The sequence below is a fragment of the Lepisosteus platostomus genome, chromosome 21 (genome assembly GCF_059453375.1).
Source record: "Lepisosteus platostomus isolate fLepPlt1 chromosome 21, fLepPlt1.hap1, whole genome shotgun sequence".
Taxonomy (NCBI): domain Eukaryota; kingdom Metazoa; phylum Chordata; class Actinopteri; order Semionotiformes; family Lepisosteidae; genus Lepisosteus; species Lepisosteus platostomus.
This window is the reverse complement of record NC_142631.1, coordinates 10,072,368-10,087,241: the sequence shown is the minus strand read 5'-3', so window position 1 is coordinate 10,087,241 and position 14,874 is coordinate 10,072,368. Positions and strand designations below refer to the sequence as shown.

The 14,874-nt window shown below is 38.7% G+C and overlaps 1 protein-coding gene across 6 annotated transcripts in view; it reads left to right on the top strand.

Annotated features, from left to right (window-relative positions):
• Window positions 1-4,683: 4,683 nt before the first annotated feature.
• The window catches only part of setx (senataxin), a 29,094-nt gene continuing 18,903 nt past the window's right edge, over window positions 4,684-14,874 (top strand). For 2 of the 6 annotated variants that reach the window (XR_015928793.1, XM_088614613.1), the window contains exons 1-8: window positions 6,117-6,306; window positions 8,249-8,428; window positions 9,252-9,459; window positions 12,193-12,299; window positions 12,685-12,904; window positions 13,180-13,299; window positions 13,940-14,111; window positions 14,591-14,666. Coding sequence is in view for 5 of the 6 variants with exons in the window: in XM_088614613.1 (XP_088470739.1) it covers window positions 8,249-8,428; window positions 9,252-9,459; window positions 12,193-12,299; window positions 12,685-12,904; window positions 13,180-13,299; window positions 13,940-14,111; window positions 14,591-14,666 (1,083 nt within the window). In the remaining variant the exon portion in view is untranslated. Of the gene's footprint in view, window positions 4,765-6,116; window positions 6,307-6,396; window positions 6,527-8,248; window positions 8,429-9,251; window positions 9,460-12,192; window positions 12,300-12,684; window positions 12,905-13,179; window positions 13,300-13,939; window positions 14,112-14,590; window positions 14,667-14,874 lie in introns of those variants that run through there. The other 4 variants (XM_088614612.1, XM_088614609.1, XM_088614611.1 and 1 more) reach the window with 3 other exon arrangements.

The window sequence follows — 14,874 nt, the reverse complement described above, 5'->3', positions numbered from 1 at the left end:
TTCAGCCACAGTTAATGATAGCATAGGGCGTAGTCTTGCGATATTTCTAAGGTGAAAAAAAAGATGTTTTGACAGTATGCTGTACATGTGGGTTGAATGTTAAGCCAGAATCGAATATAACCCCAAGGTTTTTCAATTTTGATTGGAGCTCAAGTACAGAGCCATCTACAGACAGGGTTACAGGACTGGCTTTGCGAAGTTGATGGGGGGTACCAATAAGCATGACTTCAGTCTTGTCACAGTTAAGATGAAGGAAGTTTTGAGTCATCCAAATTTATTTATTAGGGCTTTATTAGCCCTCTACAATTTCTTGCATTAGGAATTTGTCAGCCAACATTCAGCACCCCTGGAGCAGTTGGGGTTAAGGGCCTTGCTCAGGGGCCTAACAGAGTAGGATTCCTCTGCCAGCCGCAGGATTTGAACCAGCAACCTTCCAGTCACAGGTACAGTTCCTTAGCCACAGAGCCACCGCTCTGCCCATAACACTGGCAAAACTACATGGTAACTCATAATCGGAACAAAATGTCAGTTTAAGAAAGTTCAGAAATATTTTTATTACCTGGTTTCACTGAATCTGATTAGAAATATTTTGGCAATACTAGGTTTATGTGTAAGGCAGACGAAGCAATCCTGAGAAATTTTGTTTTCCAGCTTACTGTGAACGATCAGATCCTGAATCAAAGCAGTACTTTAAAAAATATATATATTTCGGTATAGAATTGTAGGTTATATGTACTCACACATTGAAAACAGAAAAACAGAATGGGGCGTTTACTACAGACAATTCCAAACCTGTGCACGAGCAGGCAGATAAATCATGCCTCCCTGTCTTGTAGAAATCCAAAAGTGTGAATTTAACCTTTTGGTGTAAACTATAATATAAGAATGCAATATGTTTACTTTAAATCATCTATAAATGTTGAAAGTACAGTCCACTACCCATTAAAGCTGAGCTTTAACAATAATATAGCTGTAACTGAACTGGCTCCTACACACTAATAGCTGATAGCTAATAGTGTACTGGTGCACTACGGCTGCTGTCACATCATCCAGATGGGGCTGCACACTGGTGGTGGTGGAGGGGAGTCCCCATTACCTGTAAAGCACTTTGAGTGGAGTGTCCAAAAAAAAGCATTATATATGTGTAAAGAATTAGTAGTAGTAGTAGTAAACAGAAGCCATGTTGAAATCTAGGTTGTCATAACACCAGTAACCCCCGCAACCTCTCCCTTATTTATAGTTAACATGACATCCCAGATTTCTGGTGAAACAAACTTTTTTTAACTAACTTTTTTTTTCCACACCTGAAGAAGGCTCCACGGCCGAAACGTTGTGTTCTCTTTCTTCTTTTTTCCGCATGGAATAAACCTATTACTTGTTTTTTTTTTTTAACTATGTAACAGAACTAATATAATGTCCAGAAATGTGTCGTATTATTTGTCGGGCAGCTCGGGAGAAGAGGGGGGGATTTCTCTCTTGTGTCAGCCACTCCAGCTGTAGGTGTAGTTGGGCCACATCTGATCTGAGCTGAGCGTCTGGGGAGTACTCAGTTTCCGTCGCCCAGTGTGCAGGTGTGCAGACCAGTCACTGTAGCTGGATGTTGCCCCGGGTCTGGATGGTCCTCTCGTCAGGCTGGGGGTAACATTGCCCTCACCAGCATGCTCTCCTGACTGCTCTGCCCTCCACATCCACAAGACAGGAGCGCGGAGCAACCTTCTTCCCGCAAGAGCCCGGTCTCCATCTTCCTGTGCGATCTCCAGGAAAAGGACTTCGACCTTACGGGTTCATCAATTCTCAGCTCGGACAGGTCCGTGGCTTCGCTGCCTCAGTGGGTCAGGAACACCACACACCACGCTCAGCTCTAGCAGATTGCTGCCAGTCGGCAGTGAGGACTTTAGCCGTCTGGACATCAGATGCTGTGCCGGGCTGCTAATCATGCCTCTGTCGGAGAGTTTCTCCGTATGCGTTACAGTGGCAATGCGGGAGTGGGAGGAGCCGCGGCGAACCGGTACAAGTCGACGCCTCTTCTGAGTGGGTGTGAGGTTAGCGAAAATGAAAAAGAAACCCAAAAAGCGGGAAAAACAAAACAAAAAGAAAAACCGCGGCATCCAGGCTGGACTTACCCTACCTAATGGGGTCCAGTCTGGAGGAACAGGTAGTGCAAGGCCAAAACCATATACTCAAGCTGTGAAAAAGTCTCAGCCTGCCCTGGTGCAGCACTTCCTTATCTTTAGTGTCCATAGACGCTAATCGGCAATTGGGTGTTGTCTGTTGTAATATGTCCCGAGAGATCAGCGCGATTAAGAATGTATTGTACAGTATATATGGCATAGGGCGGAGCAGTGGCTGGACGGTTGCCAATTTGTATCCCCCGGCCGGCAGGGAATCCTACTCCGTTGGGCCCCTGAGCAAGGCCCTTAACCCCAACTGCTCCGGGGGCGCTGTACAATGGCTGACCCTGCGCTCTGACCTCAAGCTTCTCTCCCTGTCTGCGTGTCTCATGGAGAGCAAGCTGGGGGTATGCCAAAAGACGAATTCCTAATTTCTAATGCAAGAAGTCGTATAAACTGATCTCTCTTATCTCTCTTAAACAAATCTACTCCAAACATGTAGCAAACATTAGTGACACCAGGCACTCTGCAGGGAGCAGCTGAGGAAGACTCTGGCATCATTTTCCTCCCCACGCACCTGACATTGGACTTGGAGAATCTTGGTCGGCGTGGGGGGGGCACAAGGGAACCACATGGTTTGGGATGGCCTAAGAGCCAGTGAAGGACTAAATGGAGTTTTATACTGAAGGGACTGGATGATTTAATTGTACTTTATTCCAATCATTTATACTGAAATCACCATTAATGAGTACTGGTATAGGTTAAACTTCTGATTCTCAGATGATCAGTGTTCATTTATCACTGTTTATCAGCAACTACAGTTTTGTATCAGGATCATTTTGAATCATTGTACTTCTGGTTAAAATTATATGAAAAAGCTTGCGGTGGCTCTGTGGACGAGGATATGTGCCTGTCGCTGGAAGGTTGTCAGTTCGTATCCTGCGGCTGGCAGAGGAATCCTACTCTGTTGGGCCCCTGAAGCAAGGCCCTTAACCCCAACTGCTCCAGGGGCGCTGTATAAATGGCTGACCCTGCGCTCTGACCCCAACCTTCTCTCCCTGTCTGTGTGTCTCATGGAGAGCAAGTTGGGGTATGTGAAAAGATAAATTCCTAATGCAAGAATTTGTATATGGCCAATAAAGTGATCTTATCTTATACTCATGTTATTAGTCGGAGATGGTTTCGGAGAAGAATGCTGCCGGACTTCCCATCTGGGAAATTTGTTTGATATCTGGGTTCCATGGGGTTTCTTTGCACTGCTCTTGTCAGTAAGTGCCTCTGATGAATGAGTTGTATTATGTCTTTCACATGTTAGGCAGCTATAGAAATCGTTGTGTTGTGGCGATATCTTTATGTGATCGGGAGAATGACAGATTACTGTAAATTGTTGTGATTGCTATAAATAAGTGAGCTATTACATATTGTAGCAGTCTCAGGTTCACGTGGGTATGCGCCCTCGCCGCTGCCGCCTCAGGTCAGCCCCCCACCATCGGGGACTCGAACCCACGTGAACCCAAGATCGCTACAATATGTTATTATTCATGATGTTTGTAATGTACTGTCTATATTGTGTGATGATGTCTATTGTAATGTGTATGTCCTGAGAGATCAGCATGAATACGAATTCCACTGTACACGTACGTTTGGCAATAAACTCCTCTATTCTCTCTCTACTGTCTAAGGTAACTCTCTGGTCTATGAGTCTCGGATGCATTGGTGATTCTGGGCGATGAACAGAACCTGTGGCAGGATAGTAAGAGACCTAGCACCCTATATAATTACTAGGTGGTGCAGTCATACATGAGGCAGTAATAATTATTGTCTGTGGGGTCACCTTACCATGGCAATTGCCATAGGGGGGTAAAATCATGAGTTAACATATTTTAGATGTATAAAAACCGCATGTGGGTGTCCTTAAGCATTATTAAACCTTGGCTCGGTGGTATAATTATTCATATTTCTTTCCAACAGGCCTGCATGTAAGAAATAAAAGATGCTTTTGTCATTTAGTTGTCAGGACATAATTGTTAATATTGTTAAGACTTAAGATGTCATAAAATATAAAAAAAAAACAATAGGTGCAACCTGAACTGTTAAGCTAGCCGTGAGTGGGCAGTGAGAGACAGGATCTGAAGATCTTCTATGGTGGTTAATCAAAATTGAAGAATAAACATATGACACACAGAAAGACATCATACAAGGACATGGGAGAGAGAACATTCAGAGAACAGAGATGAAGAGAGAGAAAAAAGGAATTAATAAAAGGAAGCAGAAGCACCAGGTGAGTGGACTTTGTTCAGGTCTTGAATTTGGTGACGCACGTTTAGAATAGATAGAGTCCCTGTCATTTCTGCATATCTGGAATTATAGGAAGGGAATTTTAGTTTTGGGTGGAATTCTGTTAATTTAGGATGCCTGTGGTTCTTTAGTTGGTCTGTCAAGGCATTATATAGGATTTTAGGTGACAGGGTTAGCATTCTGGGTTTCTGGCTCTCTAGAACTTGACCCCCTGAGACGTCTTATTTTCTAATCTAGTGTAACGCGACGGGTTCTGCGAGGATAGAAAGAGGAACTCGGGCTCTTGTTAAATGAGAACACGGCGCTTTATTAATCGGACGTCCGTCCGGCACAGCAACCACAACAGAGAGAGAAGGTGATAGAAACGCAGCCTACAACTGGGGTCCATTCGGGTACAGTTACACAGGGATGGGGTGGTTATTGGGTACACGTATAAAAGGGGTGCGAAACCAGGGAAACTATTTACATGAGTCCGGACGATCTCGCCAGGCGAGGGCGCTACAATAGTTCTGATTATGTAAACGTTTATGTTGTATGGTGTGTTGTTTAGTTATTGTTATTGTAAATAATTATTCATATGAAGCCTCTGCTCCATGAATTAGGATGCCCTAAGTGAAATTTGTGATGAAACTCCAGTACTTTCTGCTTTTTCTAAACCATGCTGCCAAACGGCAACTTCACGTGTTAAAGCTCGTGGACTTTTTTAAAATACGTTTTTATTTAAACACCAAAATTACAAAAAATGAGACAATATAGAGATAGATACAGAAATAAACACTTCACAGCCAGAGGAATTCGCAATTGTAAAAACTAAAAGTTATATTTTAAAATATTTCCGTTGTATGTCTTGCCTTTTGATTAAAGCTCGTGCACTCGGCCTTTCCGTGTTTACATTTGTGACTTCTCTCATTTTGTGGTACAATATCCTTAATTGAAATTAATTTTCGTAGCTTTGCACATTCTTTTTAACTTTATTTCCGTAGCTAGGGAGGAGCGAAACCTCTCAAAGTTAAAATTAATAAAAAAACGTATCCTTGTTCAACAATGGTGCAAGAGAGCTTCTTGGACTTGCCACAATGTCAACAGAACATTAAATAGTTGGAAAACTGGATATAAAACATAAGACAAGAAAAACATTTTGTATTTTGTAAATACACGTTAAATTTAATTGAATAACTTTTTTTCTGTAATTCTGTCGTTATAACAGCAGTTATAGCATGCTAATTTGTGGTGATTTTGGATTTCTCATAAAATATAACTTTCTTCATGTTTTTATTTGAAACTGGACTAAAACATTCTCTAGTTGCTGTATACAAATCTGTTCTGAAATGTCTATTATAATTGCCCTCAGAAACATTGGTTCGACAGACGGGCGGACAAATTGAATTATTTAACTCCGGTTTTTAGAATAGTTTTTTTTTAAATGTTAAAAGAAAAATGTTTTACCAAGCAGTTTAAAGGGGAGGGGAGGAGGGAACCAGCTGCTGGCAGCTATTCCCCTGGAAATAATGAATTCCAGGGGAATGCATTCATAGAGAACCCTGCTTACAACCTAAACAGCCGCTCTTATAACTAAAAAAAGTGCTTTCGTACAGATAGGAGTAGCTGCACGAATACCTGGAATTATTAAAACCCAAATTCTCATCTAAGTTGAACATTTTAACTCGACATTGAAGTAAAACGCTCACACTACTGCTTCCTTCGGAAGAGAGTATTTGGGTCACGTCACTTCCTCTTACCGCAGCAGGCGTTTTTAGAGTTTCGGTCTGACCTGAAAATACTGAAAAAATAATAAAATTGCGATTATTTCTGGGATACCGCAACATTGTGTTTTGGCTGGATTATGCATTCAACGTTGTCAGGAGTCCTTTGGAAAATATATGTGACGTGAAAGAAGGTGGGTTTCATTGAGTTTCTAATTCAAAACAGACCGTGTATAAATATTTGTAGCCATGCAGTGCACCGGAAATTCGCAAAAAGCAATATCCTGAAAACTATCGAATTGTTTTGGGAAAATGAATACAACTTTGGCGAAGTTGAGGTATTTGACAGTGGCCGAGTTTGATGTAGGATAACATATTTGTAAGGAAAAATACTTAATATCAACAGATAATAAGGTACATGCATCTTAACACCGGTTTACGGGGCCATTGTGATATATGATGTGCGAAATTTATAGTCATTTTGTGTGTTGACCTGGTTTTCCTTTACAGTTTGCATGAATTTACTGTGCTTAAAATAACCAGGGATGTAATATTGCTCAGCTTTTATGTATCGTTAATCATGGTAGAAGGTCGTATTACAGGCTACGGTTGTAAACATGTTGAATGTATATGCAAATATTCATCACAAAACATTCGTAAGGTAGAGTTCCGGACTGTTGAGCTTTATCGCTGGTCTAGACTCAAAACAATAAGAACTGTCTTAGCACAGTAACCTTACTTAAATAATAGAACTATCGATACAAACTTAAAATACCAGCTAAAACGATTAAATCCTAAAGAACACGGACGAATTGTACTTCGTCATCTAACATAAAAGTAATGCTGAATGTGATAGATTTTACTATTACTATTCTGCAATTTCCCTCACGGGATCAATAAAGTATCTATCTATCTATTATAGAAACTTGCGAATATTTAAATATGGAGATACCTTTTAACCCAGTTGTCCAAGCAGCATCTGTGACTTTTTCTAAACGTGCTGTACATGAACGCCGGTCGCACCGGTTCATTTAATTGAGTGATTGCTTTTTCAGTCTTTGGTAGGTTGCTAGGTCTTTGAGTCGATCAATTTCAAAATTTGCAAAAAAGTAAAGGTATCGTGCAGATGATGGTGTTGCGAGTTCCTGTGCAGTCAGAGACCTCCAAGTTTAATATACTTGTGTACTGTACAAGTAAAGCACATTGCAAAAACATAGATTAACACTGTATTGCCACCTCCCTGAAAATAGATGGTTCCTTGATTTATCTGGCTGAAGTGGAAGTAGGCGTCTTGATCAATCAAGTGATTAGTTCTAGTAAGAGCACTTTGGAAAATGAAGAGCTACATTAACATCGTTTTGCTATAGGTCTAGCTTCATTGCTGCTCTCTTTTAGTTTTGCACATTTATTCAACTACCAAAGTCTTCTTTTTTTGAGAAACAAAAGGCTTCCATCTGTTGAAACTGAGTTACTGCTCCACACATTTCTTTTTATTCTAAAAAATAATCTTCAGACACCGGAGCTTGTGCGTTCCAGACAGTTTCATTCTTACATTACACATACAATCACTCCCTCTTGACTTTGCGCCACTATTGTTTCCGAAACTTGGCCATTCCTTCTAGGTGAGGTCTCCCCTCCCCTCTTATTCCTTTTATGTAATCGTATTGGTGGTGAGACATCATTGGCTTTCTTGACAAAAAAACATATGTATATGTTGTGAGGAGTACCACAAAGTATGATTCCCCAAGCATATATTTTTAGAGTATAAGGTATCTTATAGTGAGCTTATGTGCGTGCTTCCCAAAGATAATTATATAGTCCCTTTTAGGCTCATAACAATTCTATATGTTACTTTTCATGTTTCATAATATGTGCGTCAAAAATCACCCATAGCAGCTAAATGACTACGGAAAACAGATTATGTTGTGTTTTATCAGACACCAAGTGCATGCTACTAGTTCTTATCCTCTCCTTGTGTGAACTTGAACCTATTGTGCATTTAGAAGACCTTCTCTCTCTCTCTCTCACTTTTTTCCTCTTATGATAATATCTGTCAAATATTCTGGTACAACAATAGACTGGAGTTTATCTACAATGCTTCATGAGTTTGATTTCATTGCCTTCTATGTCTTTTAGATGAGCACCTGTCGCTGGTGTACCCCAGGTGGCTCTGAGGCCACTGAGCTGCTAAAGAAATACTCTTCCAGGTCACTTTCTCCTGAGGAAGAGAATGCTCTCAACGAGGACCTGTGCTACTGCTTGGAATGTGTGGTGGAGTATCACAGAGCCAGGGATGAACTGCCATCCTTTCACAAGGTAACCTAGAAAAAGAAATATTGACGGCTGCAATGAAAATATCATACAATTTTTTAACCTAACATTAAGATATAGTTAAAAAAAACAGTGATGGGTGTACCCCAAATGGCAGCATGTAATTGTCAGAGCGCCTTTGACAGTGGAGTTGAGGTCAATTGACCAGACCTTGCTTGGTAAATCAGACATTCAACACATCACCCAGTCACAAATTACAAACTCAGTAGTCCAAATCCAGAGTATCGCCAAAACTAAACTGGTGAGAGCCAGAAGAGCACCTTCATAGAAAAGGTTGGGAATGTGCATTCAGTATGAGGAAATGTTATTGATTGGTCACTTGAACAGTTCAATTAATCTCATCCCAAGTCACATCTAAATAATTATTTTTTTAATTTTATTTTGTAGAGTTGCTCACAAAAACATTAATCAATTGCATTAAGAGGCAATACAGGTAAAAAATAACCTTTCACAGACTTGAAAGTGAAAATATAGGTTAATGTACATCAGGGTATTACGCTAGTGGACATTGTGCTAACATTATATTTCCAGAAGTAAAATACATAACAATGATACTTTACTAAATGCTTTATATATCGGTAGCTATAAAAGTCTTGAGTTTTAATCTTCGATAAGTCTTTCATTAGTTTTTTAATCTTTCGGTACAAAGTTTCAGTTTATCTTATGTGGTATGAGCCAAGAGGATATTTGAATTCACTAAGCTACTTTTCTCTTTTAATTTGAAGGACAGTGACTGAAGATAATGTAGCACATTGAGTAAGCATAATACAAGATACTAAAAGCAGTTTTCTTCTCCTTGATGTTCTAGCTGTTGTGGAATTTGGAGACTTCACGTCTCCTTGATCGTTTTACCCAGTCATGTGATGCAGAGCTGGAGGAAGATGATCTGTTCATAGTAGAGGATGACCAAGAGATCTATGTGCCAAAATTCACGGGACCTGAATATGAGAATTTTCTCCGAGTCCCACTGCTTGAGATACTTAAGTATCCTTACCTGCTGGAACACCGTGAAATCAGTGAGTCATTGCTTACTCCTGTCATTTCCTGTCTTTTGTACGGGTTACTACGTATGCCCTTAACCAAAAGCTCACTTCTGACGTAGTGGGTTTACAAAGAACTTTGTATATCTCCTGGATTAATTAGCAGTTTTTATTTGCTTATATTTGCATGTGTTTCTGAATCAAAACCTAATTTCCTGAAGGGCTGCTGAAAGAGAAATGAAAGGGAAAGTATGAGCTTCATCACCCAGTTAGCTGGTATTTCCTGCGAATGTGACAGTCAGATCCTAATATTTGAGGATGAGAAAAACGCAAAGAAACATTAGTCCTCAGATGAGGCAAATGACTCAGGTTTTGAAAATGGTCTTTTTTTGATAAATGCAATTACTATAAGGATACAGATTGCTATTTTGAATTTGAATTACTAAGCCACATACCAGGTGCTTCTTACTAAGGTTGGATGTTCTTTGGAATGGGGGTACTTCTTGAGCTTTCTGAATGGGGGGGTAGTGGTCGCATGTTTTTTATGGTTTCTTTCTTCCTTTCTGCTGTTTGTGATTGGTGGGGGCAAGGCAGGGCACACGCATGGATTCACATGCATCTGGAGCGACAATTTAGAGACATTAAGTAACCTAGACAGCAGGTTTTGGACTGTGGGAGGGAACCAGAGGATGCAGGGAGAAGCCACTTGGGCATGATGAGAACAGGCAAACTCCACACAGTAGGTGCTCCAGGCCAGAATTGAACTGGGGACCCATGAGCTGTATAGCACTCTGCCAACCACCATGGGACTTTGCCAGGCAGGAAAAGTATTTATTTCACACGGTTTTAATTGCTAATGTGTAAATTAAAATCCCCAAAAAACTTTATAAAGCCCCTGAATTAATAAGCAGTTTTTCAATTAGCAGTGGTTGAATAAGTAATCAAAAGTTACACGATCAGGTATACTGCCATTTCTTTAAAAAAACTCAGTACTTATATGGTGAAAACATAATGGTAAATAATAAATTATTTCTCCCCATCAAAAATCATTTCCAAAATTAAATTGAAAAATTATTGTTCTGGGAATGTATAAGCTGTACTTGACTGTACAAATATGCTGCACGTTATGACATCTTAAATAACAGGTAGTGTAATATATTTAGGTACAAGAGTCAAATTGCTGAAAGAAGTATTGTCATTATCAGCAAAAAGTGGAAAAGATATAATGAGATGCATTAAAAATGCAATATTTCATTGGAGTATTGGAGCCAATAACATTTGAGTTTAAATGCTTCTTGACATAATAATGCTTGAAATCTGATTATTTCAGACACAGTCCAGCATAGGAACTACTATGTATGGTTTATCACCGCTATCTCTTCTTCCTGCAGATGAAATGGATTCTACATTCTAAGACTGAGGTTGACTAGCTATAGTGCAATATGCCACTTGTTTGCTTTTAGATATACTGACAATAAGCTAACTTTAAATGTTGAGTGATTTCATTGTGGTGTTCTCTGCACATCAAGGAAACACTGGATTTAATGTACAGCTCATTGTGATGGATGCTTTTTTTTGCAAGGGAATGTGTTAATAATGGTTTGCTTACAAAAAACTTTAAGATTGCTTAAATAATACCTCACTGTTGATGCACATTTACTTATGTATTCAGTGCTGTTTAAACAATTGTATTCCTTTGGTTGTGTTTGTAGAACAACACTGAAGACCAAAAATGTCACCTGTAGCAGTTATTGATGATATTTTTTCTGATGGTATTAAAGAACATTTCTTGGTCTAATTGAACCAATCTATCAGACCAAAAGAGGTGATACTGGCCAATGCTTTCAGCCAATTCACTCCTGAAATTAAAAATATATTAAATGATTTAAAAGGAAATTAAATCTGAATACAGGAAATGAACTTAGTTGTCATAAAATGTTAAAAGACTGTCATGGTCTGATTTTACTGTATTGCAAAATGTGTTTGCAACCAAGTAAAATATTTTGTTTGTATTCATTTGTAGATTAGCACTTTGTCTCAGATTAACTTGTAAGGCTTTTACAATAGATTTGATTTTGCTGTTTTTGCCGGCATAGATGCTGTTACTTATATCACAGAATTTAGACACCGATTTGTCAATGGGAACTCCTAAAAGAGGACTAAGAAGGGTCTGTCTGCCAGGTCTCTGTGGGTTATTGAGATTACAAAAGTTCTGTCATGATTGGTCAGTTTTAGTTCTCATTTGGTCAGTAGGGTGTTATGTGTTCCTGTCGCTAGCAATTGCATGTGTTTTTGTCCCCTGAGAAGAAGACATCAGTCTCCCAAAATAGTACAGAAATATTTTGACGGCAATAGAAACTTTTAGGCAGAAGAGCCTTCTTGGGTCTTAAGTGGCACAGGCATAACCTTTGTAGAACATGTTTAATCCTTTGGTGGAAAACCTTTACTCCAATCCAAGGTCTTTGAAAGGTATATCAGTATTGGGTAATGCTGCAGACTAGTGCTAGGAGCCTCCACACCTCTGTGCTGCCATGGATAGATCATAATTACAACAAACTGAAGTTCATTTCATTTCTGAATCATATTCCTCACTATTTAAATTTAGTTTTAGATAAATAAAACATCAGAATATATTCAAGTAAGCAGCTGCATCAGCATGCGTAGGCTGCAAAGCAACAAGTGTGAAGGTTTATTCGGGTGGAAGCAGAAGGCTTCACTGCTGAAACGTTGTTTCTTGTTCATATTGTTCAGCATGATTTGTGTTCACAGGTGAAATGTGTGTGGAGACACTCTGCAAAATGGAAAAAGTGAACAGCTTTCAGGTCTTTGATAAATACCCTGGGATATACCTTCTCCTGGTTCATCCTAATGAAACCGTAAGTTGTTCTTTTAATTTAGCAAGTAAAGGGGTTTGAATGCAATATTGCAGTTAAACTTTAAGTATAGCATATTTTTCTTCATTGCAAAGTAATGTAAGCAGTATTACCATTGAAATTGGATTGACCCCCCTCATGTGTATTTGTTGATAATGTGCATTTCAGATAACCTGGTAAGAATCTGTTAGATATTGCAATTTAAAGAATGGTTTATACTAAGTTGACTATTAGAGTTAAGTATCTTCATTGTAAGCAAGTATTGCTTTGTATTTTAACGTCACACAGGTTTTGTCATTTTAATTGCTCAAGGTTTAAAAAACTTTGAACAAAGCAAATAAAACAATTTAATTACTCTGTGTCCCTTTTCTGTCTACTAATGTTTCAGGTGCGCAAATGGGCAATCTGCACTGCGAGGTCTCTGGGGAAGGTGGATCGCGATGACTTCTATGATCTCCAGGAGGTTTTCAGCTGCATGTGTCGTGCTATTGAACTTGACCTCATCTTGAACTCGGACTTATTCAGCTCTTACGTCCGAAAAGAAGGGAAAATGGTTCTGCTTCCACCTCACCTTTATGACTGTTCTAACTACAAAAATTACTGGCTGGGTAAAGCTCTTTTCTCCCATCCCCATTTTTCAGTTATTTTAAACAGAGTTGAACACAAAAAAAATCAATATTTTTATGCCAGTTTCATTCACTACCATATGTCTGTTCATTTGTGGATTGTCTTCATTTTCACATGTAAACTGGCATAACTGCTGTTACAGTTTATCAGGGCGTGTAAATGACTTAATTCAGAAAATCAAAATAGTTCTTTTCCTATAAGACATTAGATGTATGTTCTTTGTTTTTGTTTAAGTGTGAACTAATTTTATCTTCAGGGATCTGCATGCTTTTAACCGTTCTGGATGCACAGGCTATGGACTCCTTGCTTCTGGGCCCTGACAAACAGAATGACCTCATGCAGTCAATTCTTAATGCCATGGAGAAAGAAGAGGAAGGTATAACTCATATAAGACAATGCACTTTTTTGCACCAAAGGGTGCTGGGGAATTTGAAACAAGCTACCTAGCCATCTAGAAAACACTAGATTAGATCCTTGGATCAGTTACCTGCTAACAACCAAATAGAGAAGGCCAAATAGCCTTTTCCTGTTTTCAAACTTTGTGCTTCTGTTAAAAATGTATTAAAGAATTTGATAGCAGTTGTGTGTGCAGTGGATGTTTTCTTCATGATCAATGTAATGTTTTAGGTTATATGCACTTAAGGAGCTTTTTGTTTTGGTGTGGTAAAAGAAAATGTTAAGGTTCCGTAAGTCTCAAAGTCTGTCTCCTTTAAGCCCAATAGAAAAGCGCCAAAATATCATGCAGGGTTCCATAAAAGGATAGAACAAGTTATGCACTATCCTATCTGTGTTTTATCTATATATATCCATTTTAGATTTGGACCGCATGATTTATTTTTTGGAGTTGAGGTAGGTGATTTATAATATGGAAATCCACAAATTATAATTAACCTTGAACCAGACTCTCCAAAAATGTCTTGATTTAATGGACAGTGTGCTTTTACTTTCAATTCTTTGAATCGGGTCTTGGATCATGAAGCTTAAATAGTATCCTTTTGTAATTTCTTCATTTTTAGATGAAAAATTAGATCCATTTTGGCCAGCGCTGCAGTGTTTTATGGTGATCTTGGATCGTCTGGGGTCCAAGGTTTGGGGGAAGCTGATTGATCCAGCTCGGGCCTTCCAGAGAATTACTCGGAGCCGCAGTTACCAGAAAGAGTTAGAAAACCTACGGCAAACCACAAACGGGTATGTTTTATTCTACTTTATTCCTTTTTAAAGCTCACAGTATGCAGTTAGGTACATGTGGAGGAGTGTACGGCACAATGTCTGCTCATCACACAGATTAAAGTTAGTTTATAGGATTTGTGACCTCCAGTATACTGAAAGGGAGGGAGTTGGAATATTCAAATAAAATAGTTATTTACTCCTCATTTTGTTTATTTTGTATCCCACCCTTTAAAAATTGGATCTAATCTCCAGAAGCAGCTTTGAATTAAATAAAAATATTATAAAGTGTTCTCTGGTCTACCATAGTAATATAGTATTTCTTTTGTCTTGGAAGCTTAATAATTTTATGTGATAAAATAAGGAATATATGGTATGGATATGTAAAGTACAATTTGATTGTTCAGTATTGACTGATTGTTTTTGTATACTTTTTCAATTAAGAACAAAAAAATCACTTTTCATTGCACTTTAATCTTTTTTTCTCTTTAAATACCCAGAACCAAAGTTGAATTAGAAGATGCAATGACAACATGTAGTCAGATCATCTATGACTGTAACAAGGAAAAAAGCAAGGTATATTGACTATAGTTATGGTATTATTAATAGTAATAACACTAAGGCTAACTAATCTTTCCAAGATCAAGAAAAAGTTTAATATCCTTAGAAAATCGATTTATTTTTTAAATTTGGCAGCAGGTGTAGTCATCAGGGTATTGACATAGTAGAAAAAAACATAAAATAATTTCCTAAGAGATAACGTTTCATTCCAATTGTAAAGTGG